General features: G+C 50.9%; 1 protein-coding gene across 1 annotated transcript in view; it reads left to right on the top strand.

Annotated features, from left to right (window-relative positions):
- LOC146797300 (uncharacterized) overlaps positions 1-26576 on the top strand; it is a 99724-nt gene that overhangs the window by 2143 nt on the left and 71005 nt on the right. Inside the window, exons 2-3 of the mRNA XM_085624291.1 lie at positions 4428-4484; positions 11951-12081. Of these exons, the coding sequence (XP_085480417.1) occupies positions 4442-4484; positions 11951-12081 (174 nt within the window). The 5' untranslated portion in view covers positions 4428-4441. The remainder of the gene's footprint in view (positions 1-4427; positions 4485-11950; positions 12082-26576) is intronic.

Below are 26576 nucleotides of genomic sequence, written 5' to 3'. Positions count from 1 at the left end.
AGGTACTCTCCCATTGAAGGTATTGCAGCATTGCTGAGAAGTGCAGGTACTCTCACATAGAAGTGCAGGTACTCTCCTATTGAAGTTATTGTAGCAGTGCTGAGAAGGGCAGGAAGTCTCCCATTAAAGGTGCTGAAGCAGTGCTGAGAAGCGCAGGTACTCTTCCAGAGAAGTACAGGTACTTTCCCATTAAAGGTATTGCAGCGTTGCTGAGAAGTGCAAGTACTCTCACATAGAAGTGCAGGTACTCTCCCATTGAAGGTATTGTAGCAGTGCTGAGAAGGGCAGGAAATCTCCCATTAAAGGTATTGCAGCATTGCTGAGAAGTGCCGGTACTTCAAATTAAAGGCACTCAGTACCAGACAGTACCTACCCATTTTAAGGACTGGTCCTTACAGGAGGACTGGTGCACTTCCATCCTACCAGCAGGTTTGACGGGATCTTGCCCACCTAGGGGGTCCTACGTGATAGCCAACTACTTGTGTGTCAGAAAACTATTGGAAACAAAATCTTCATAATTGTCTATTCCGGACCACGCCCACAGCCGGGGCTGTGATGAAGATGTTGGACAAGGTCCAATCTTCTGACAAGACCTTAAACTCACTTCATCTGCTTGAACCATATTAGTAACTTTAGGGCCGATGTTTAAACGCATTTTTGATCACAAAACCTGCAATTTGCTAATTCATAGAGTTTGCGACAAGAAACAGTAGCGGTTGGTGTTAGAAAAATTTGGTGGGCAGCGTGGAGGGTTGAGGGCCTGTAACAAAATAAACAATAAAGTGTTTTAAAAGTTCTGCTTGCTACTGTTCTGCTCCTCTGGGCACAGGCTGAAGCTCTCAGATTCCCCTACGGCCAATCCAGACGCTTCTCCCATACCCATGAGAGCAGTGTCGGGATTGGGTGGAGCAGGCTTGTTTTGCACTCCATCGGGAGCTGGGAGCCTTTGCCTGCAGGTCTCGCCACCCAGTAACGCAGCTGGGTTGGAGAGATGTCAGTGCGCATGACGGTTTGGCTGTCCTAAGACCACCACTCCTCCTCCCCCTGCAGGGGTGCTGTGGCCCCGCCCCCAAGACTCGGCTACAGGACGAAAAATAAATGATCATCATTTTATTTTTCGTTTGCCTCTGCGGGCAGGGGCGACGCTTTTCTTCCATAGCAGAGGATCCGCCACTGACAAGAAAATATTTTTTCCAAATTTACTAAACCCATTAAGCGATTTAGTAACCTGCTGCTGAATCAGTAAATGGATTTTGGAAACCATTAGGAATTGCGATTTTGGAAGGGGCATGTTTATTATATTATGCATTAATGTTTTGCAACTGAAATCCAGTTACTAATCATAAAGGTGATGGTAACCCTTTTGCAAACGGAAAGGGTCCCCTATGTATGTGCATGTTTAAAAAAAAAAAAAATTGGGTGGGATTAGGTCCTAGGGATAACCTTATATTTTTAATAAAAGTTATAAAAAAACTTTTCTTTTTGTTTTTTTTAAATACATGTCATTTTCCATTAAGAAAAAAAAAGCTGTGTTTAAAAAAGAGAAAAATATTTTATTTAAAAGCACTCACAGAAATGGTGCTCTGCTGACCCCAGCAGGCCACCATCCCTATATTCATGAGGTGGGTCGAATTGCAACGACTGTGATTCAGTATTTTATGATTCAACCTATTAACATATAGGCCGATTAGTAAAGTACCATAGAATTCACAGAAAGTCACTGTGCAAATTGCGGCCACGTTTTGGAAATCCTCTTTTAGTTCATTTGGCCCCAAGACTCTGAATATTCAGAAGAGAGTGCACAAAGACACACATGCACTTCAAAGACACACACATGCACTTCAAAGACACACATGCACTTCAAAGACACACATACACTTCAAAGACACACATACACTTCAAAGACACACATGCACTTCAAAAACACACATGCACTTCAAAGACACACATGCACTTCAAAGACACACATGCACTTCTAAGACACACATGCACTTCAAAGACACGCATGCACTTCAAAGACACACATGCACTTCAAAGACACACATGCAATTCAAAGACACACATGCAATTCAAAGACACGCATGCAATTCAAAGACACGCATGCACTTCAAAGACACGCATGCAATTCAAAGACACACATGCAATTCAAAGACACACATGCACTTCAAAGACACACATGCACTTCAAAGACTTCAAAGACACACATGCAATTCAAAGACACACATGCAATTCAAAGACACACATGCAATTCAAAGACACACATGCACTTCAAAGACTTCAAAGACACAGATGCAATTCAAAGACACAGATGCAATTCAAAGACACACATGCACTTCAAAGACTTCAAAGACACGCATGCAATTCAAAGACACACATGCAATTCAAAGACACACATGCACTTCAAAGACACACATGCACTTCAAAGACTTCAAAGACACACATGCAATTCAAAGACACACATGCAATTCAAAGACACACATGCAATTCAAAGACACACATGCACTTCAAAGACTTCAAAGACACAGATGCAATTCAAAGACACAATGCAATTCAAAGACACACATGCACTTCAAAGACTTCAAAGACACACATGCAATTCAAAGACACACATGCAATTCAAAGACACACATGCAATTCAAAGACACACGTGATTGAGAGTGTGAAGCTAGTGAACCAGTGAGGTTCCCATGATGCCCCGAGGGGGGCCACTGGTACTGGTCCAGCCCTCACCACTTCCTTGACCAGGAGCCGTGGATTACCGCCTGTCTAACGCCTCAAAGACGGATCCCATACCCACAATCAAGGAGTGAGTGAGCTGACCCATCCGTAGTCACTTGAGTCGATAAGTGGCAGCGGTGACTTGCCACAGAGGCTTGGCTGTCATTGGTGTAGCAAGTGCATTGCACCGGGGACAGGATTGTGGGGCCACAATGCTTTTGCTATGCCCCCAGGTGGTGCGTGGTATTTTCCTTGCTTGCATTAGGGCCCTTGGCACCCACCCCTGCATGCACTGTGAACACCCCTCCTATCACTCGCGCCATCTTTGTCACCATCTTGTGCACCCCCCTATGGACTCAGCAGCTCTCTCTAGTAGGAACAGCCACCCCAGGGATGACAGTCATACAGAGCAGTGAGCAGAGGTTATAGGACCAAGTGTGAGAGAGCTTCAAAGTGAAGCCCTCTGCATACCCCTTCCATCATTATAGCTCATCTCATCTGGGGCCTCAGAGAACCTCCCATTGCAAATGTTAGTTAGTTGCTGTATGTGGATACATTGGAATTAGACTTCCACCTGGCCTCACATATAGTAACAAAGTTACAAGTGACACGCTTTCACTGCAATTGTGTCATAGTAAAGCAGGCGTGAGAAGGATGGTGACCACCATGTTTAAAATGATGGTGAACGCGATGTTTAAAATGATGGGGGCCGCCATGTTTTAAATGATGGTGAACGCGATGTTTAAAATGATGGGGGCCGTCATGTTTAAAATGATGGTGAACGCGATGTTTAAAATGATGGGGGCCGCCATGTTTTAAATGATGGTGAACGCGATGTTTAAAATGATGGGGGCCGTCATGTTTAAAATGATGGTGAACGCTATGTTTAAAATGATGGGGGCCGCCTTGTTTAAAATGATGGTGAACGCTATGTTTAAAATGATGGGGGCCGCCTTGTTTAAAATGATGGTGAACGCTATGTTTAAAATGATGGGGGCCGCCTTGTTTAAAATAATGGTGAACGCGATGTTAAAAAAAAGGGGGCCGCCATGTTTAATCTTTCAATTCTCAAAGATGGGGACAGTGACGGAAGTTACTATAGAAAACATAACACTGCAAGGTGACTGCAGTTTTGTATTGTGGACCATTCAAGGACCCAAACTCGTAGGGCAGAAAATGTCCTCTTTAAATATTTAAAGCAGTAGAGCTCTCGGTGTAACCCTTTGGAATTTTGTGAGTTTCCAAGAATCTGTACATTTAAGTAACTCAGGATGAATTGCCAATTTAAGTCGCTCACTTGGATTTGCCTTGTTTGTAAATGAGCCCTTAGGTGGTCTTTGCTTTTGTGAATTGGGCTGTAAATGTACTGACCATTGTTAACCACTGGTTTTAGTGTCCCTGCTGTGCTCTGGTTCTCAGCTGTGAGTACCTGTGCCAGTAACTATGGTAACGGGTAGAGGGGGGCTGTGCTCTTGTTGTAGCAGACCTCCATTACTGCCTGCTTTCCTTGGAGGCCTGTCTTTTTTTCCAAACAGGCTGGTGGAGCGGGGTAAAGTCACCCAAAGTTGGACTTTCCATAGCAAAGTTCTGAGATATGAAACCGACTCTATCCTGACATTTCAAATGTGCAATGACCCCAGCAGCACTTAGAACAGATAATTTTCATGTTTGCTTCGTAACTTAACACAGTCTTTGCACCTTCTTTACAGGTGGGGGAGGCGCCATGCTGCAGTGGCCGTCTCGAGGACAGATGACCATGAGTCGCGGTGAGTGGGGGTGCCTTGTCCTCTTGAAGGGGACCGCACATTCGGGCTTTAGTGACACACTGACTGCTGCTAGCAAGAGTTGTGAAGTTTGACTGAACTCCATGGGGTGATCTCGGCCCGGTGTTCAACCTGTGCACCCGGTCATCCTTTACAGGGGGCGTTTTGTGCCACCTGCTAAAAATGACGTTAATGTGCGCTCGTGTCTTTGCGCTCATCCATGTCATCAGCTGTGATACTTCTAAGGCTGGAGAGTAACACGGCTGCTGTGTGAGGCCTGAGCCTGTAAGATTGTTGAGACCTCATTTGTGTGGCTGCTTCTGCACCTGTAGGTTTCTGTAGACTGAGCACCGGCTCTGCTGCCCCCATGAACGCTCAGAATCTGTCTTCCTCAACCGGGTACCACCGGACATAGTGGGATCTGTAACTTTCGCTCTTTCCTCCCTGCCCCTTCCCAGAGGGTCTCATTTAACCTGTGGCATTGCACTTACAGGAAGGGACAGGAAAGAAGAAGGAAGGAAGTGGAAACAGGCGGGAAAGAGTCTGTATTCACTTTCGAAGATCAGAGGGCGTGTCAAACTCCAGGTCCAGATACTGTTAACTGCTTGTGTCGGTGGCTTTTTGGCAAAGGTCACGGAAATTGTGTTGAAAATGTAACATCTTTGCCACCACATTTCCAAACTCTTCTTTGGAGCTGGTCATATTGGTATTATTTATACTTAATAAATATACAATTAAATTAAAGAAAAACTACCCCGACAGCCATGAAGAGGGCCAGACGTGCTCTCCGCATCATGAAAGTTTTTAATTGCTCGATATATTGTGTATTTTTGGCACCAATGGCTTTTTCGCAATTGTATTTACTTCTAAAAAATGTACTATTTGCCCCCATTTGTAGCGGGCAAATCTCTCCCTCTCTTGACTCCAGGGTCTGGTGCTGAGTAAGTGCCATTTGTTTCAGATGTTCATGCCCCGTCGCTCATAAGGGTAATTAGATGCCACTGCTTTGCACAGCTGTTGATGTCCCATCAGTTGCAGGTTCACCATCGTCTTTCGACCATGGCACCCTCCTCCCGCCTGTCCCCAGCCCGCAGCTGGCACGCCTACTCCTGTCACTCTGGCACCACCGTCTTCAGAGCAGGGGCAGGAGAACAGCTGAGAACATACCAGGCATGTCATGGGTTAAACAGTTTCAGGAACAATCCTTGAGAATGGAATCACATGCCTTTGCCTACAGCCAGCCTCAGAGCCTTTTGCAGTCCATTTCGAAACATGTGTGACCCACACATAGCGAGCTCCTGTTCCTAAGTTAAAAAAATACAATCATATGAAAGAGAAAATATGGCCGAACCGGCACCCTGTACCGTCTAGTGGATGGCTGGCAGGTTTCCTTAACAGTCTGTGAATACATTTAGCAATATAATGTGGGACCCTGAAAGAGATGGGCCTGGGAATAACGCGCCTTCTGACCACCTCTTTTGACAGCCTTGACCTTCAGAGTACACTACTCCTTCGTCGCCTCACAGGGAAGTCCCCCGTCTTTCAGAAATGTCACTAAGAGCAACATCTTTGAGGACTCCTTCTAAACCCATGAGTTACCCTCACACATCACTCGAAGATCTTGCATCGATCGCTGTGAAGCCGCCTGGTCCTTCAAGCGGAGGTAACCAATGGCCACAGTACACACCAGTGTCTAAGGCATGCCTTCACATACTGCTTCCAGCAGGGTGGCTCCTCTGTGCCCGGGCTCAGTAGACCAGAGTTTGTGGTTCTTCGCTTCTAGAGAGACCACAGGTAAGCCTCCTTTCTCAAGCTCTCCTCTTTCTGCGGGTCTCCTCTCCTGTGTCCCTGTTCCAAAGTGGTGAGATGTTCATTTGCTTTCCTCCTGCTGTTCCATCACTTGTATGCATGGACAGGGGTTGATGGTGCAGAAGGAAAGAAAGGATACATATTCTTGGGAGGTCCCTATCGGGAGGCACTTGGCCTCTCACCGAGGAGGCACGTTCTGATCCTTGCTTCAGATGCCGTAGTTCTAGACCTTCCGGTCCAGCCACATGGAGGAGATGCAGACACTGCAGGGCGTCCGAGAAGAGAAGTTCTGGCAGATCCTACGAGAGGGCGGATGAGGCCTCGATCGTATCCATCGGGCCCGTGAGTGAACGGTGGCTCTGGCCGCCTACTGATGGTAGCCAGAGGTAGCCAGCCTCTCAGGAGATTCCTCGAGACAACGGTGCCTGTTCTTAAACTTCATAATGCTTGGAGGCCTCCATGCCTGAGAGGGCCGCGTGCATCAGCTGCTGCTTCCCTGGTCACTTAATAAATAAATAATCATGCTGTACCAGGCAAAGAGTAAGATGGTATCGGATCATCACATTGCGAAAGAGAAGAAAAATAGCGACAACAAACACATGGTGCCACCAAAATACATATAAGGTGAGTGTATATAGGGAAGTGTAAACTTTCTATTCCCAACTCCAATACATATAGTAACCCTGTACTTATCTATATGAACTCCCCATCACAATGCGTCGCTCCTCCAGATCTTGGCCACAATATACTGGAGCCGATGTTAAGGTGGATGACATTTAGCATTGATCAAGAACATGGCTGTTGCTATTACACTCACGCTAACCCAATATTTCTAAATTTCCCAATATGAACAAACCTACTGATTGTGTCCTCGGTGTCGGCTGCTCTCACTACTTAACAACTCCTACGCTGACAAACAAATGCGAAGTTAGAGATTGTCTCCACCTTTGACTCAATGGAGCGGCTTAATGCTTCAGCCACTCACACATTCAATTACACACCCACTCACTTTCCTATTACAGCCTCGCTCTTCCAGACTCCTGGGCAGGGCAGGTGGCTCTTAAGGTAAAAGGCCGTGGACAGGCAGGCGAGACCGGTAGTGCTTGCTTCCACTGTGATGGTTCAGGCCGTTTACAGAACCTTTGAAAGAATGAGTAGCGGAGACCTGTTGTGGGCAGGTGCTCTGACTCAGGCTGAGTAACAGACATTTAAGTAAAACGCTCATTAAAAGCAGCTCCCGTTGCAGATTGGTGAGAACTGAGGGTGATTCTGTGGTTCTCGTGTGCGCTGCAAGTTCTGATAATCACCGAGGCTCCAAGGTAACCACACATGCAGAGCTGGTGTATGTTTCTCTTTTGTATCCAGAGCATTGGGCTAATAAGGGTGTCATACACTTGTCATAGAGCGCACTCTCTTCTCAGTTCCCTGGGCATATGTCTGCAGTTCCCCTTAGAGGCCAGTTTCAAGGGGCAGGTACTGCCAAGTTGTGGGTACCTGCACTTCTGTAATTTGAAAGGGAGAGTGCCAGCACTTCTTAGTAGGGGCGCAATGCTTTTAGTAGGAAGGTACCAGTACTTCTCAACAGAGGTGCAGTAATATTAATGAGAGAGTAGTGATGCTTCTCAGCAGGGAGGCAATACTTTTAATGGGAGAGTAGCGGCGCCTCTCAGCAGGGGTGCAATACTTTTAATGGGAGAGTAGCGGCACCTCTCAGCAGGGGTGCAATACTTTTAATGGGAGAGTAGCGGCACCTCTCAGGAGGGGTGCAATACTTTTAATGGGAGAGTAGCGACGCCTCTCAGCAGAGGTGCAATGCGTTTAATGGGAGAGTAGCAGCGCTTCTCAGCAGGGATGCAATACTTTTAATGTGGGAGTAGCAGCGCATCCCAGCAGGGGTGCAATACTTTTAATGGGAGAGTAGCGGCACCTCTCAGCAGGGGTGCAATACTTTTAATGGGAGAGTAGCGGCACCTCTCAGCAGGGGTGCAATACTTTTAATGGGAGAGTAGCGGCACCTCTCACCAGGGGTGCAAAACTTTTAATGGGAGAGTAGCGGCGCCTTTCAGCAGGGGTGCAATACGTTTAATGGGAGAGTAGCGGCACCTCTCAGCAGGGGTGCAATACTTTTAATGGGAGAGTAGCGGCACCTCTCAGCAGGGGTGCAATACTTTTAATGGGAGAGTAGCAGTGCCTTTCAGCAGGGGTGTAATACTTTTAATGTGAGAGTAGCAGTGCCTCTCAGCAGGGGTGCAATACTTTAATGGGAGAGTAGCAGTGCCTCTCAGCAGGGGTGCAAACTTTTAATGGGAGAGTAGCAGTGCCTCTCAGCAGGGGTGCAATACTTTTAATGGGAGAGTAGCAGCGCCTCTCAGTAGGGGTGCAATACTTTTAATGGGAGAGTAGCAGCGCCTCTCAGCAGGGGTGAAATGCGTTTAATTGGAGAGTCGTGGCGCTTCTCAGCAGGGGTGCAATATTTTTAATGGGAGAGTAACGCGCCTCTCAGCAGGGGTGCAATGCATTTATTGGGAGAGTACCAGTGCTTCTTATCAGGGGTGCAATACTTTTAATGGGAGAGTAGCAATGCCTCTCAGCAGGGGTGCAATACTTTTAATGGGAGAGTAGCAGCTCATCTCAGCAGGGGTGCAATACTTTTAATGGGAGAGTAGCAGTGCCTCTCAGCAGGGGTGCAATGCCTTTAATGGGAGAGTAGTGGCGCCTCTTAGCAGGAATGCAATAATTTTAATGGGAGAGTACCGGTGCTTCTCAGCAGGGATGCAAAACATTTAATGGAAACGTAGAAGAACATCTCTGAGAGGCCATTACCGTCCCGTGCCACATGGTTCTGGAAACACCTCCTCTGTCCTCTCTTTTAAATGTACACATGGCCTATAACGGGGGGCAACAGTTTAATAAACCTGGCACTTTCAAAAGAGGAAAGACCAGCTTCACTCAAACTGTTAATGAATTACAAACTCCTGGGTGTGTTTATTTCATTATAACATCTAGAGGGCAGTGCGCGGACGTCATGTGTGTGTCGTCATTTGGTGACGCCTCACTTACCCCTGGGAATGCTTCTGTAACGCCTGTGCTCGGGTGACAAATTCAGTGCCAAGGACACATGGGCAGCCGTGGGCTCCGGACTCCATGTCCTCTGCCATCTGTAATGCTGAGCGAGCGTGGGCTGGTGAAGGCATGGTGGAGAGATCTGCTGGGGGGACCTTCTTCACATCAACCGATACTTAGGGGCATATCATCAAGGGCAATATCGCCGCTTTAGCAGCACTTTTTGCCACTAAAGCAGCAATATTGTTATCGCACTATCAGCAAGCTGTCGCTAGCAGCTGTTAGCGACAGTTTACTGGCAATAGCGCCCCTTGTCAGCACGCCTCCCATCACATCGCTAATGAGATGCAAAGGAGGCATGCCTGACAAGACTCACTTGGGAAAATATCGCTAACCCAGCTTCTTCATATTGACAACGAGGATTTGCGATATTTAAAATCGCGTTAAGTATGCCTTAACTCAGAAATTTTACTGTCTGTTAAATTCCTGACTAAGGCATACCTAGCATGGGGGGTGGATTCTGTGGCTAAGACCACAGGCCCTATCATCTAGGATATCGCCGTTTTCCACCTTGGAAAACGGCGAGATCCACACTATCTCTGGAATTTTTATCGCCTCAGCGATGCGTGTTGTTGATAACGCGCTAACCGGGCGATACATTCCAGAGATAGCCGGCGATAAATATGCAAGCGCTAAGCGCGCTTTGCGATAGTTATCGCCAGACCTTGATAGTATGCCCCTTAGTTTGTAAAAGATTAAGTGCCAGGAGTCAACTTTGTTTTTCTTTCAGAGGACCACAACCGAGCTAACAAATGTAGGGATGCCAAAGATCAAGGCTGTCTAGTCTTGATCCATCTTAATTCCCCCTCGAACCTCTTTCATCCTCACCATACACTCCTTTTCTTCTTATCTCACTCTTCCTGCTTCTCTTTCATCCCCATTTTCTCCATTTGTCACAGTTTTCCGTCTCTCTCTTCCTTCTCCTTTCCATCTTCTCTCTCTTATTCTGGACCAAAGTCTGATGATGAAAAACAAGTCCCGATGTTCAATTGAGTGACTGTGGGCCCCACCTGCTAGCACCTGCTCAAATTAAGGACTTGATCTGATATCAGATTGTCCTTATCAGTTGCCAAGTAGTGGTCACAGCATGCAGCTTGTTGGGGTCTTTATGGGTGGACTAAATTAAAGTCCTCCATTGGCCAGTGGCATGCGGTCTCTTCAGTTCTTCTACGCCTGCTCAGTTGGTGATGCGTGGTTTATTGCTGTGGGCTGGTACCGTACTGGTTGACAGGGCCAGACTGGGAACCCAAAGCAGCCCTGGCAATTGTGTCGGACCAGCCCTCTGGGAAGGGGGTTGGGGGGGGGAGGCAGACTGCAGGTTTAAAGCACGGCTGCTTTTGTTACTAGGGGCCGCTAGTAACAAAACCGTCCACCACTCTTCCAGCCTCCCTGGGAAACACCCAATGCCCTCTACGGCCAGTCCGGCCCTGCCTGGTGATGGACAGGACCCATAGCACGTTTATGTTATGTAAGTGTAAGAGTGGCAAGCACTTTAAAGGAATGACTATGCAGCCTGTATGAGCTACAGTCGACTGCCCGAATGACGAGTGCCATGATATTAGGACCAGTGTGAGCCGGCAGTTTTATATTTTGTATTGTTTTATAATTGCATTTATGTAGCACTTACTACCCTAGATGAGGCACTTACGTTGTTTATGCCGGGCAGCGCGCTGCTCTGTAACCCTCGGTTACAGGTGCTTTTTCATTGGTTATTGTTGGGTATTGGGCTCAGCTTAGCCGTGTGCTCTTAAGGAAACCATCCCTGCATTTACTCCAGTTTCTATGTGGCGGATTAAATTAACAGGAGTTAGGCACGAGCCTGAGAAGCAGAGGAAGAATGCCAATTCATGCACGTGGTGGCGGTGTTACCAGACGACCAACAGGAGGTTACTTACTATAACGTTGCAGGGGTGGGACCTTTATAGGGTAGGTTGTGGTCTTAGAAATGAGATATGGGCAGTTTGCAGAAATACAATGTTAAGGAATAAAGCAAACATTCATGTGACTGACCAGGCTGTGCTCGGAGAGAGGAGGCACGCAGGGGATGGACTGGAAGCCGAGGGCCATTTGAGTGAAGAGGACAGGCAAGAGTTTGAAGTTTTATGGCGAGGTCAGTGCTCCTGGGAGTACAGAGGAGGCCTTTTGAGGGCATAAAATAGGAGGATGCAAAACTGTAGATGGAAACAACATTATTTACATGTGAGGCAGTGCTGTGCTAGGCATGTTTGATAACCATGGTGCAAATAGTTTACAGTTAATGACACAGGTACAGGTTTCCCTCCACATCTTCTGGCGTTACCACTGATGATAGGTGTCTGTTCCAAGCTCAGTATTTTGGGGGTCTCTGATAGCCAGTCTTCCTAACGTTTTCGTGAGAGGGTCCCAAGAATGCTCTTACATTGACAGACTGTGCAAGCGGCATTGTATACGTTATGATTATTTTGGGGGTGGGGCAGTTTCAGGAACGCAGCAGCCATAATAGTCGTAGCACCAAGCACCAAAGGACGCATCCCAATGACGTCTGCTTCTGTGTCTAGGTGGAGTGTCGTTGCCAAGCACCCCGATTGCCACATTCGCGAGGTTCAGCAGCCCCAAAAGAAGATGTGTTGTAACGCCGCTATGCCTGCCCGCTGTGACCCCCGCCATGGTCCCGCTGTCTGTCAATCAGGTGAGAGAGGAGCACCCTTGGTGCAGTGACCTTATACCACCCCTTCCCAGGACCAGAGACACTCATTGGATCTAGTCTGGAAGCGAGACCGCTGCCTTTGGGAGGGGCGTGGCCAGTAAGCAGAACATGTCATTGGTTGTGTGCTCATTGAGTCAGGCCAATAGGGACAAAAAGGCCAAAGCTTTCGAGGTGCATGCGTGTGTTTGTGTGCTCATCAATGGGGTGAGCTGTGCCTGCATGTAAGACCCTCCAGAACTCAAAACCCAACTACCTCTGTTTCTCCTCATCCCTACCTACACCGTTCCACCAGAAACCACAAGATGTATTTTACCTGAGGCTTATGATGTATCCAATCAGAGCCTTTACTACCAGTGACTGCCGTCCCCTCACAGTGTCCTTACTACTTATGAATGCAGTCCCCTCACTGTGCTCCTACAAGCTCCTTACTACCCGTGACTGCAGTCCCCTCACTGTACTCCTTACTACCCGTGACTGCAGTCCCCTCACTGTACTCCTTACTACCCGTGACTGCAGTCCCCTCACTGTACTCCTTACTACCCGTGACTGCAGTCCCCTCACTGTGGACCAACGGGCTCCTTACTACCCGTGACTGCAGTCCCCTCACTGTGCTCCTTACTACCCGTGACTGCAGTCCCCTCACTGTGCTCCTTACTACCCGTGACTGCAGTCCCCTCACTGTGCTCCTACAAGCTCCTTACTACCCGTGACTGCAGTCCGCTCACTGTGCTCCTTACTACCCTTGACTTCAGTCCCCTCACTGTGCTCCTTACTGTATGTGACTGCAGTCTCCTCACTGTGCTCCTTACTACCCGTGACTTCAGTCCCCTCACTGTGCTCCTTACTGTATGTGACTGCAGTCTCCTCACTGTGCTCCTTACTACCCGTGACTTCAGTCCCCTCACTGTGCTCCTTACGACCTGTGGCTTCAGTCCCCTCACTGTGCTCCTTAATACCTATGACTGCTGTCCCCTCACTGTGCTCCTTACTACCCGTGACTGCAGTCCGCTCACTGTGCTCCTTACTACCTGTGACTGCTGTCCCCTCACTGTGCTCCTTTCTACCTGTGACTTCAGTCCCCTCACTGTGCTCCTTACTGTATGTGACTGCAGTCTCCTCACTGTGCTCCTTGCTACCCATGACTGGAGTCCCCTCACTGTGCTCCTTAATACCTATGACTGCTGTCCACTCTCTGTGCTCCTTACTACCCATGACTGCAGTCCCCTCACTGTGCTCTCCTTACTACCCATGACTTTGGTCCCATCACTGCGCTTCAGTGGGCTCCTTACTACCCGTGACTGCAGTCCCCTCCCTGTGCTCTTAGCTATCCATGACTTCGGTCCCCTCACTGTGCTCCTTACTGCCCGTGACTTCAGAGCCCTCTCTGTGCTCCTATGGGCTCCTTACTACCCGTGACTGCAGTCTCCTCACTGTCCTCCTTACTACCCATGACTGTAGTCCCCTCACTATGCTCCTTACTACCCGTGACTGCAGTCCCTCACTGTGCTCCTTACTACCTGTGACTTCAGTCCCCTCACCGTGACTTCAGTCCCCTAACTATGCTCCTTACTACCCGTGACTGCAGTCCCTCACTGTGCTCCTTACTACCTGTGACTGCAGTCCCCACCACAGTGATCCTATGGGCTCCTTACTACCCGTAACTGCAGTCAAGTCACTGTTCTCCTATGTGCTCCTTACTACCCATGATTTCATTCCCCTCACTGGGCACCTTACTACCTGCGATTGCAGTTCCCTCACTGTGCTCCTAACTACCCATGACTTCAGTCCCTCACTGTGCTCCTTAATACCAGTGACTTCAGTCCCTAACTGTGCTCCTTACTACCCATGACTGTAGTCCCCTCACCGTGCTCCTTACTACCTGTAACTGCACTCCCCTTCCTGTGCTCCTTATTACCCATGACTTCAGTCACCTCACTCTGCTCCTTACTACCCATGACTTCAGTCCCCTCACTTTGATCCTGTGGGCCCGTTACTACCCGTGACTGCAGTCCGCACCCTATGCTACTTACTACCCGTGACTGTGGTCTCCTTCCTGTGCTCCTTACTACCCGTGAATGCAGTCCCCTAAATATGGTTCTTAATGCCCATGACTGCAGTCCCTCACTGTTCTCCTTACTACTAGTGACTGCAATCCCCTTCCTGTGTTCATTACTATCCATGACTGCAGTCTCCTCACTGTGCTCCTTACTACCCGTGACTGCAGTCCCTTCTCTTTGCTACTTAATACCCGTGACTGCAGTCCCCTCACTGTGCTCCTGACTACCGATGATTGCAGTCTCGTCATCGTGCTCCATACGACCTGTGACTGAAGTCCCCACTGAGCTCTTTACTACCCATGACTGCAGTCCTTCACTGTGCTCCTTACTACCCGTGACTGCAGTCCCTCACTGTGCTCCTTACTACCTGTGACTTTAGTCCCCTCACCGTGACTTCAGTCCCCTCACTATGCTCTTTACTACCCGTGACTGCAGTCCCCTCACTGTGCTCCTTACTACCCATTACTGCAGTCTCGTCACCATGCTCCATACTACCTGTGACTGCAGTCCCCACTGAGCTCTTTACTACCCGTGATGGCAGTCCTTCACCATGCTCCTTACTACCCGTGACTTTAGTCCCCTCACTGTGCTCCTTACTACCCATGACTGCAGTCCCCTCACTGTGCTCCTTACTACACCTGACTGCAGTCCCCTCACTCTGCTCCTTACTACCCCTGACTGCAGTCCCTCACTGTGCTCCTTACTATCTATGACTCCAACTGTCATCACCGTGCTCCATACTGCCTGTGACTACAATCCTCTGTGTGCTCTTCATTACTCGTTACTGCCGTGCCATCATTTTGCTCCTGTGGGCTGCTTACAACCCGTGATTTCATTCCCCTCACTGGTCTCCTTACTTCCCATGACTGCAGTCCCCTCACTGTGCTCCTTACTACCCATGCCTGCAGTCCCCTCACTGTGCTCCTTACTACCCGTGACTTCAGTCCCCTCACTGTGCTCCTTAATACCCATGACTGCAGTCCCCTCACTGTGCTCCTTACTACCCGTGACTTCAGTCCCCTCACTGTGCTCCTTAATACCCATGACTGCAGTCCCCTCACTGTGCTCCTTATTACCTGGGACTGCAGTCCCCTCACTGTGCTCCTTGCTACCCGTGACTTCAGTCCCCTCTCAGTGCTCCTTACTACCTGTAACTGCACTCCCCTTCCTGTGCTCCTTACTACCCGTGACTTCAGTCCCCTCACTGTGCTCCTTACTACCTGTAACTGCACTCCCCTTCCTGTGCTCCTTACTACCCATGACTTCAGTCACCTCACTCTGCTCCTTACTACCCGTGACTTCAGTCCCCTCTCAGTGCTCCTTACTACCTGTGACTTCAGTCCCCTCTCAGTGCTCCTTACTACCTGTGACTGCAGTCCCCTAACTGTGCTCCTTACTACCCGTGACAATAGTTCCCTCACTGTGCTCCTTTCTACCCGTGACCGCAGTCCCCTCATTGTGCTCCTGTAGGCTCCTTACTACCTGTGACTGCAGTGCACTCACCATGCTCCTTGCTACCCATGACTTCAGTCCCCTCGCTGTGCTCCTTACTGCCTGTGACTGAAGTCCCCTCAATATGTTCCTTACTAGATGTTACTGCAGTCCCCTCTTTGTGCTCCTTACTAACCGTGATTGCAGTCCCCTTACTGTGCTCCTTACTACCCATGACTGCAGACCCTCACTGTGCTCCTTACTACCCGTGACTGCAGTCCGCACCCTATGCTACTTACTACCCGTGACTGTGGTCTCCTTCCTGTGCTCCTTACTACCCGTGAATGCAGTCCCCTAAATATGGTTCTTAATGCCCGTGACTGCAGTCCCTCACTGTTCTCCTTACTACTAGTGACTGCAATCCCCTTCCTGTGTTCATTACTATCCATGACTGCAGTCTCCTCACTGTGCTCCTTACTACCCGTGACTGCAGTCCCTTCTCTTTGCTACTTAATACCCGTGACTGCAGTCCCCTCACTGTGCTCCTGACTACCGATGATTGCAGTCTCGTCATCGTGCTCCATACGACCTGTGACTGAAGTCCCCACTGAGCTCTTTACTACCCATGACTGCAGTCCTTCACTGTGCTCCTTACTACCCGTGACTGCAGTCCCTCACTGTGCTCCTTACTACCTGTGACTTTAGTCCCCTCACCGTGACTTCAGTCCCCTCACTATGCTCTTTACTACCCGTGACTGCAGTCCCCTCACTGTGCTCCTTACTACCCATTACTGCAGTCTCGTCACCATGCTCCATACTACCTGTGACTGCAGTCCCCACTGAGCTCTTTACTACCCGTGATGGCAGTCCTTCACCGTGCTCCTTACTACCCGTGACTTTAGTCCCCTCACTGTGCTCCTTACTACCCATGACTGCAGTCCCCTCACTGTGCTCCTTACTACACCTGACTGCAGTCCCCTCACTCTGCTCCTTACTACCCCTGACTGCAGTCCCTCACTGTGCTCCTTACTATCTATGACTCCAACTGTCATCACCGTGCTCCATACTGCCTGTGACTACAATCCTCTGTGTGCTCTTCATTACTCGTTACTGCCGTGCCATCATTTTGCTCCTGTGGGCTGCTTACAACCCGTGATTTCATTCCCCTCACTGGTCTCCTTACTTCCCATGACTGCAGTCCCCTCACTGTGCTCCTTACTACCCATGCCTGCAGTCCCCTCACTGTGCTCCTTACTACCCGTGACTTCAGTCCCCTCACTGTGCTCCTTAATACCCATGACTGCAGTCCCCTCACTGTGCTCCTTACTACCCGTGACTTCAGTCCCCTCACTGTGCTCCTTAATACCCATGACTGCAGTCCCCTCACTGTGCTCCTTATTACCTGGGACTGCAGTCCCCTCACTGTGCTCCTTGCTACCCGTGACTTCAGTCCCCTCTCAGTGCTCCTTACTACCTGTAACTGCACTCCCCTTCCTGTGCTCCTTACTACCCGTGACTTCAGTCCCCTCACTGTGCTCCTTACTACCTGTAACTGCACTCCCCTTCCTGTGCTCCTTACTACCCATGACTTCAGTCACCTCACTCTGCTCCTTACTACCCGTGACTTCAGTCCCCTCTCAGTGCTCCTTACTACCTGTGACTTCAGTCCCCTCTCAGTGCTCCTTACTACCTGTGACTGCAGTCCCCTAACTGTGCTCCTTACTACCCGTGACAATAGTTCCCTCACTGTGCTCCTTTCTACCCGTGACCGCAGTCCCCTCATTGTGCTCCTGTAGGCTCCTTACTACCTGTGACTGCAGTGCACTCACCATGCTCCTTGCTACCCATGACTTCAGTCCCCTCGCTGTGCTCCTTACTGCCTGTGACTGAAGTCCCCTCAATATGTTCCTTACTAGATGTTACTGCAGTCCCCTCTTTGTGCTCCTTACTAACCGTGATTGCAGTCCCCTTACTGTGCTCCTTACTACCCATGACTGCAGACCCTCACTGTGCTCCTTACTACCCATGACTGTAGTCTCGTCATCATGCTCCATACTACCTGTGACTGCAGTTCCCTTTCTGTGCTCTTTATTACTTGTGACTGCAGTCTCATCACTGTGCTCCTGTGGGCTGCTCACTACCCGTGACTTTAGTCCCCTCACTGTGCTCCTTACTACCTCTTGACTGCAGTCCCCTCCCTATGCTCCTTACTACCCATGACTGTAGTCTCCTCACTGTGCACCTTTCTACCCGTGACTGCAGTCCCCTCACTGTGCTCCTGTGGGCTCCTTACTACCTGTGACTGCAGTGCCCCCACCGTGCTTCTTACTACCAATGACTGCATTCCCCTAACTGTGCTCCTTACTACTTGTGACAACAGTCCACTCACTGTGCTCCTACGAGCTCCTTACTACCCGTTACTGCAGTCCCCTCACTGTGCTCCTTACTACCCGTGACTGCAGTCCCCTCACTGTGCTCCTACGGGCTCCTTACTACCCGTGACTTGAGTCCCCTCACTGTGCTCCTTAATACCCGTGATTGCAGTGCCCTCACCGTGCTCCTTACTTCCCATGACTGCAGTCCCCTCACTGTGCTCCTTACTACCCATGACTGCAGTCCCCTCACCGTGCTCCTTACTACCCGTGACTGCAGTCCCCTCACTGTGCGCCTTACTACCCTTGACTGCAGTGCCCTCACCGTGCTCCTTACTTCCCATGACTGCAGTCCCCTCACTGTGCTCCTTACTACCCATGACTGCAGTCCCCTCACTGTGCTCCTTACTACCCGTGACTGCAGTCCCCTCACTGTGCGCCTTACTACCTGTGACTTTAGTCTCCTCACTGTGCTCCTTACTACCCTTGACTGCAGTGCCCTCACCGTGCTCCTTACTTCCCATGACTGCAGTCCCCTCACTGTGCTCCTTACTACCCATGACTGCAGTCCCCCTCACTGTGCTCCTTACTACCCGTGACTGCAGTCCCCTCACTGTGCGCCTTACTACCTGTGACCTTAGTCCCCTCACTGTGCTCCTTACTACCCGTGACTGCAGTCCCCTCACTGTGCTCCTTACTACCCATGACTGCAGTCCCCTCACTGTGCTCCTTACTACCTGTGACTGCTGTCCCCTCTCTGTGTTTTCCTTACTACACATGACTTGAGTCCCCTCACTGTGCTCCTTACTACCCGTGACTTCAGTTCCCTCACTGTGCTCCTTACTACCCATGACTGCAGTCCCCTCACAGTCCTCCTTACTTCCCATTACTGCAGTCCTTACTGTGCTCTTGTGGGCTCCTTACTTCTTGTGACTGCTGTCCCCTCACTGTGCTCCTTACTAGCTCAGAATGCAGTCCCATGACTGTGCTCCTGGTGGCTGCTTACTACACATAATCTCAGTCCCCTCACTGTGCTCCTTACTACCCATGACTGCAGTCCCCTCAATGTGTTCCTTACTACCCGTGATTGCAGTGCCCTCACTGTGATCCTCTGGGCTCCTTACTACCCATGACTGCAGTCCCCTCACTGTGATCCTCTGGGCTCCTTACTACCCGTGACTGCAGTGCCCTCACTGTGCTCCTTACTACCCGTGACTGCAGCGCCCTCACCTTGCTCCTTACTACCCGTGACTGCAGTGCCCTCACCGTGTTCCTTACTACATAGGGCTGCAGTCCCCTCACTGTGCTCCTTACTACCCGTGACTTCAGTCCCCTCACTGTGCTCCTTACTACCTTTTACTGTAGTACCCTCACTGCGCTGCTTACTGCCCACGACTGCAGTCCCCTCACTCTGCTCCTTACTACCCATGACTTCAGTCCCATCTCTGTGCTCCTTACTACCCATGACTTCAGTCCCATCACTGTGCTCCTATGGGCTCCTTACTACCCATGACTGGAAGCGGGCGCCTGCGGGTGATGGACAGGAAGTAGGCATCTGCAGGTGATGGACAAGAAGTGGGCACCTGCAGGTGATGGACAAGAAGTGGGCACCAGCGGGTGATGGACCAGAAGTGGGCACCTGCAGGTGATTGACCAGTAGTGGGCACCTGTGGGTGATGGACCTGAAGTGGGCACCTGCGGTTGATGGACCAGAAGTGGGCACCTGCAGGTGATGGACCTGAAGTTGGCACCTGCAGGTGATGGTCCGGAAGTAGGCACCTGCGGGTGATGGACCAGAAGTCGGCACCTGCAAGTGATGGACCGGCAGTGGGCCCCTGCAGGTGATGGCAGGAAGTGGGCACCTGCAGGTGATTGACCAGTAGTGGGCACATGTGGGTGATGGACCTGAATTGGGCACCTGCGGGTGATGGACCAGAAGACCACGGGTGACCTGCTGAAGTTGTGTGGAAAGTTTGCGTGCCTTGTTGCCCTAGAGTGTGAGCCGAGATGCACTGGGCGCACTCTCCTCATACACCGTGTTCCTCACTCTGGTTGGTGAGGACACTCAGTAGAACCTGCCACCTGGGGCCCCAGGCGCCCTTCCGGTTCGTAACGGAAGTGCATCCTGGGGCTATGGTAACTTCACCCCCGGAGGATCTGGTTTATCTTCTTGGCCACGTCTGTGCTTTGCTTCAGAACAGTCATTCCCTCTGTGTCAATAAACCATGGTGTGAAATGCAGCGGGTTCACAAACAGAAATAGACAGGTAGAGTATGTATGTATGTATGTATGTATCTATGTATGTATGTATAAGGGATTTGTATAGCGAGAACGCAGTCAAAAGTCGCGTCGCGCCTTACATTGTCAAAGGCAAGCATTACGTAAATGCGTAATAGGAGAGGCAGCTGCATTCTGGGAGCAGAAGTCCTGCTCCTGCACTGTGGGATACTTCTTGTTAAATGCTAAGCAGTGTTAACTCACACTGCATTGTGCATTTCTTTGGAACCCTCAGATCCATGTAGTTATTTCAAGGTATAAAGCAAGTTATGCCAGAATTGGTTACACATTATGCAAAGGTGCTTTTGGCCTCCCATTGACAGATATGTGCATATATATTAAACAGGATTGTCTGGCCAGAAGCCAGTACTGGTCAAATGACTGCAGACTTTTCTACCATGAAATGGTGGCTGTTGTTATCCCAGGCTTATGCATGCTGGGATGAGTCGGTGGTGAGGTTCATGGCTCATTCTTCAGACAGAATACCTGTTTACCCCCACTTTTCTCATCGCATAATAGGCGTAATTATAGAGCGCACCTTCAACCATGAGAAATGAACTGTCCCCAAACACAAAGTGCACTTAAGTGTGCCCTTACAACAAAAACACTTTTAGGATGGTTGTTCTTAATGAACTAAATTTTTACTAAACACACTGGGTCAGCACTAAGGGTGGGCGGAATTTCTGCTCTGCCGGCGGAGTTTAGCCCACTCCGCATTCCTCTTGGAATGGTGAATTTTGGCAAAACTCCGCCAACCATTGCATGGCAGAGTTTTCTGTCAAGCGTGGCTCGCCAATGTTAAGTTGGCAAGCGTGAGTGAGAATTTGCATCCCTTGGCGCAATTTTCGGGCGCTAGCATGCCTCCATTCCTGGCAAGATTTCTGAACACAGGCAGTCATGGCAGGTCACGATCGTTCGCGTTGACAAAGCTGCCACTCAAGTAGAAAATCTACTCGAGTGTCAGAAAGTCGCAGCACCCTCTGACGTGCTGCGTTGTGCCATGTTTGCTTGTTTTACAGGGCGGAACAAGCTCTCAGTGCTAAAAATCAGCGCAAGCAGCGCAATGTGCTGAATCAGCCCTCTCCATGGAATCTTGTGGAGGTTATTATGAAACTCCGTGAGGTCCGCCCAGCAGGGCCGGACTGGGAACCAAAACCGGCCCTGGCATAAAGCTCGGCAGCACATCGGTGTGCCGCCGAGCTCTTTGCCAGGGCCGGTTTTCGGCCGATTTTGTTACAGGGCCGATTTTGCAGCTATGCTGCAAAAGCGGCCCTGTTACAAAAACGGCCCCTGGGGGCCTAAAACCGGCCCCCACCCGTGCGGCGCACCGGGTGATTGCCCGGTGCCCGCTACGGCCAGTCCGGCCCTGCCGCCCAGAGGGCAGGGCCTGCAGCCAAACCCTTTATGGGCACAGCGGAAGGGCATGTGCAGCTGGGTGCTGTGCACTTTTATAGAAGTTGGATGTGGAATATCTCCATAGAACCCAGAAATTCACTCATAAGTGACTTGCAGATTGCAGAGGTAACCATAATTTATGAATTTCAGTGATATTTGGTCATAATTCACAACTATGACTGTACTTTAACTAAGGTTTTTCGGGGTATTTCTGAGATTTATCTAAACATACATCAAGGGTTAGCAACCAAAGCTAACACTAACTCCACTTTAACCTTGTTTTCCTCAGCGTATTTCTGTTTTTGCTCATACAGTACATCCCAAACCTATGAAAGTGCACCCCAAGCTGCTGAGCGTGACCTGCAGCCAGCTCTGTGCCCAGCCCTCTGCACACGGCTGGCCCTTTGGACTCCAATCCCCCGTGTGTGGCCAACCCTAACTACACCGGGCTCTCAATGCAATCTCTGTGACCTCACAATATTTACAACAATACATATGAGACTCCACTCCATATCTGTACATTACAACTCACACATGAAGAGATCACACTGTGTCAATAGTTGTGTCATTCTTAATGTTATTGATAAGGTGATAATGCACATCACTAGTGTGATAACGTATGCTATCTGTGAAGTAATCGGTTACATCAAGGGTGAGGTCATGATCTCTGCGTGTGCAGCCTGAGTTATTGGAGAGCTAATCACAGCTGGGGAATTCAGGGGTTTTCTGATCCATTTCATAACTTTAACTGCGCTTGAACTATGGTTGTGTGTGTGTGTGTGTGTGTGCGCGCGTGTGTGCGCGCGTGTGTCTGTGTGTGTGCAAAAAGGTAACAGGGGTTTGGGTGATTTCTCCTTACAAATGAAAACATTTCCCCTATTCATGTGTGGTTTCGGTGTGTTCTGAACCCCACACACAGCAGTGTGCAAACCCCCCTTGACCCTGCTTCAGTAGGACCGATCCCCTCTGAACTCCTAGGCCAGCCCCCTCCAGATGGGAGCACAAGCCCCCCCAAGATCGGTTTCAGTCTGCTCGGGCCTCATCAGTAAGGTGTAGCTGGAGTTCTGTGGGTCAACAAGCATTGCATCCCTGCTTCCTCGTGCACACCACATGTAGAGGGCCTCCTGCAAGAATCAGGAAGGCGACCTAAAGAATGCTTGCGTTAATCTCAGACACCATTAATTACTTGGGCCCGCATTCCAGTCCATCATTGTTTTGCTCACTACATCTCTAGTCAGAGAGCAGCCAAATGCAAATCAGCCCTTTTTCTGCTCCAATAGAAACAGCCCAGCCCCAACCTTAGGCCCAGTTCCCCTCCAGACAGGGCCTCGAGCAGCCTGAGGCCGGGTTCATTCTTGTTGGGCTTCGACAGAGAGCTAAAGCTGGAGTCCAATAAAAAATATGCAAATATAGTTAAGTAAACTCTGCTCCACGGGTGAACTAAAAAGAGGGCACATTTTGCTCATCTGCAAACATGTTTGCCTCCACCTAGCATGCATCTTTTGTAAGCACCCACTGACGCGTGCAGGTTTGTATGACCAACCTCTGCTAAGGTTTTCTCTTTCACTCGCCACTCTCCAATACTTAAACAACATTCTTTGTGTTACCCCCAAAGGGCGGTGTAAAGTATGTCTGTTTGAAATGCTCTGACCTGTACACAAATAACTACATGATCAAATAAAGGGTAAGAGGGGAGAGGCTCTGTGACGTCACATGCCAATTTGCTGTACCAACCAGGCAGCACCATGTTTAATGACGTCATGATCTTCCTGTGTGCTTTACAGAGGAAAGGAAACAACCTTTGGGAGAGGTTATGGCTGGACCGATACCAGCCGGAGGTGGGTATGGCTGGGCTTGAGAACATTGCGCAACGCAGAGAGAGAGAGTCGGTACCGAAGGAGAAACACGATTGAGTCTGGAGGCAGCGCCATGGTGCCCCGGTGTGAGTTCACATCCGTGATTCTGACCCCCATGAGATGAGCCCCAGTTGTGATGCCACTGTACCTGCCTGGTACAAATGTAACACTGGGGGGACATTGCATGGGATTTTAAAACACGGCTGATGAAATGTGGCCAGCGGCTGGGTTCTCACCTGTCGAACCTGCTTGGCCGGGGAGGCTTTGTCTGTTAGGGTGAGACCAAGGACCCACTTTTACTGTGTTCCTTTCTTATTTATATCTCCCTGCTTGGGAAAGGTTGACGTTGGCTGTGTACAAAAGCTGTTCTCTGTCCCTGTCCGCCCATGGAGATAGCAAGAGGATCCATTGAGGTTTTAACCGGGTGGCTGGTTAGAGTCCCGAGTGCTTAATGCGCACTGTTGGAGCCGGCCTCGTGGCGTGGTCCTGTTCCCCCTCGCTAAGCCGCACGAGGTCCCATGCACCTCGGGGCTCCTCCATTTTGGATTGTACGTGACTCTACGTAACCACCTACGTGACCCCGCTCCACCCGGCCTCGGTCCCAGCGAGGCCCGACATCGAGGCGCTAACCCCTGGCCTGGGGGATACCACGTGAGCCCTTCCCACTCCCGGCGGAGGGCAGTATCGATGGGACCCCCAACCGTCCTTCCACACCCAGGTGCGATCGCCCCACAGCTCTCTGGGGCCTGGTGCCTCTCCTGCTGGGCGTCTGGCCGCGCCCTACCCGGCCTCTCCGCCCTCCTGGGCGCAAGGGTCCGGACATCAAAGGGCTCCAGACCTATATCTGAGGCGACCCGGCAACAAGACGTAGTTGTATCCCGGAGTCAAGAGCCCTGCTGATCGGATCGCGGCTGACCCTACGGAGAAAGACTCTTCCTGAAACTCCACTCTGAGCCCTGCTGACGACGTCGCGGCTCCACCGTGCTTAAAGACCTTCACGAACCTTTGGGGCCCTGCTGACGCTGTCGCGGCCCAACCTTGTTGAAACGTACCATCAGAGCCCAGCTGACCTCGTCGCGGCTCGACCGAAGCGGACCTACCACCAGAGCCCTGCTGACCGTGTCGCGGCTCGACCCAAACGGAACCACCACCCGAGCCCTGCTGACGCCGTCGCGGCACTCCACGTCCGAGCCGCTCTGAGGCCAGCACTCAAGGTCTGGAGCAGAGCCTTCCCGTACCTGGCTGGTACTAAGACTGTCCCGCTACCCTATCCCTCAAAGGACATTGAGACTCTTACGGGATCACTCGATCCCACTGTAAATATTGAATGTGCTACTATTGATAAAGAACCAAGATAAGCAACTGATACGGAGTCCTGTGTGGTGGTGTTACGGGGCCTAAGTACGATCATAGGAGAAGGACCTCCCCTAGGGGGCTTCTCAGCGGCGCTCGGCTATAACCTTGCGGTAGGAAGGTGCCCCGGAGTAGTCCCCCCGACTCCCCGGTGGTCCTCCCTCCAACATTTGGTGGCCAGCGACGGGATCCGAGCCAGACGCAATCGTACAGGCAAGTAACGCACCCACTACCTAACCAGACGGAAAAAGAAAAAGGGAACCATGGACGGCCAAGAAGCAACCGTGGCCGCAACCTTCCAGCTGGAAAAGCTGGAAGAATACACCCACAAAGAACTAAAACAATTCTGCAAGGACAAAGGGATCCCAACCACAGGATTGGGCACCAAGGAAGAAATGCAGAAGGCCCTGAAAGCCTGGGCAGAAGCCGAGGCCACTCCACCCCGAACCGAAGGGACCTCGGCCCGGGACGGAAACCTGCCACCGACCATAACCCCGACAGATGGGGGGCGAAGCATCCCTGAAGCCAGCCTGTCCCACGAAGAAATGCGAGAACGAGAGAGGGTCCGGACACACGAAATGGACCTCGCACGACTCCGGCTGGACGGTGAGCTCCTACTGGCGGAGAAGAAAATAGCCTTGGAGCAACTACGGCTGCAAGAGGAAATCGAAGAAAAGAAACGGCATCGGGAACTAGAAGAGAGACGGCTAACCCTCGAGCACGAGAGGAGCCTCAAGGAACTCGAACTGAAATCCAAAACGGGGGAGACCAGCACCCCCGGGGCCCGGGACGCGCTGCCACTGACCGAGCCAAAGGTTCATATCCCCAAGGATGTCGTCAAGGAATACTACAAAAACGACGACATCCAGCAGTGGTTCCGAGCCTACGAGGTAGCCATGACCTCCCATCGGGTACCCCGGAATGATTGGGGTGCCGGCCTATGGGGGAGGTTCCTCAGCGAGGGCCGTGATACCCTGCTGCAACTCCCCGACGCGGTGATGACCTCATACGACCACATGAAAGAAGCCCTACTCACCCGCTACGGACTATCAGCCGAGATGTACCGGCAGCGCTTCCGGGACTGCAAGAAGCTCCCCGGTACCACATGGGTCGAATACGTGGACTTCTTCAGCCGGGCCTTTGAAGGGTGGATAAAAGGGAGCAAGGTCACCTCGTACAATGAACTGTTCGACCTCCTTGTCTGGGAGCACCTCGCCAACAACTGCTTTGTTGAACTAAGGCAACACCTCCTGGACAGTAAGCTGGCCGAGCCCCGGAAGCTCGCCGCCGAAGCCGACCAATGGGTCAACACCCGGGTCCCCCGGAACCCCGTGGGGGACTACCAACGGAGTACCACGGGACCTCCTCGCCAGCGGGGCGGAGGAGGGGGGTCCCACCGCAGTCAAGAATTCCCGGCCGGGCCGCCCAGAAGCCCGCCACGAGGCCAAGCCGCCAACCACACGTCCCCGACCCTGGGCCGAAGGGGGACCCCCATCGCCCGGCCTGGACCCCGACCAACAGTGACCTGCTTCGGCTGCCAGCAGACCGGCCACTATGCGAGCGACCCGGCCTGCCCCGTGAACCGACGGAACGGGACCGCTGGGCCCCCTCCCTGACAAATAGCCGCTGCAGCCCTGGGGGAAGGAGAGGACGAGGAGGAAAACCGCGACGACGGGTCCCCCGAGTGGGAACCAGCTGCCATGTCGCTCGTATGCCTGGGCTCCCGAGAAATGGTG

The sequence above is a fragment of the Triturus cristatus genome, chromosome 9 (genome assembly GCF_964204655.1).
Source record: "Triturus cristatus chromosome 9, aTriCri1.1, whole genome shotgun sequence".
Lineage (NCBI taxonomy): Eukaryota > Metazoa > Chordata > Amphibia > Caudata > Salamandridae > Triturus > Triturus cristatus.
The sequence above is the reverse complement of the archived record's forward strand: the minus strand, read 5'-3'. Positions and strand labels throughout refer to the sequence as shown.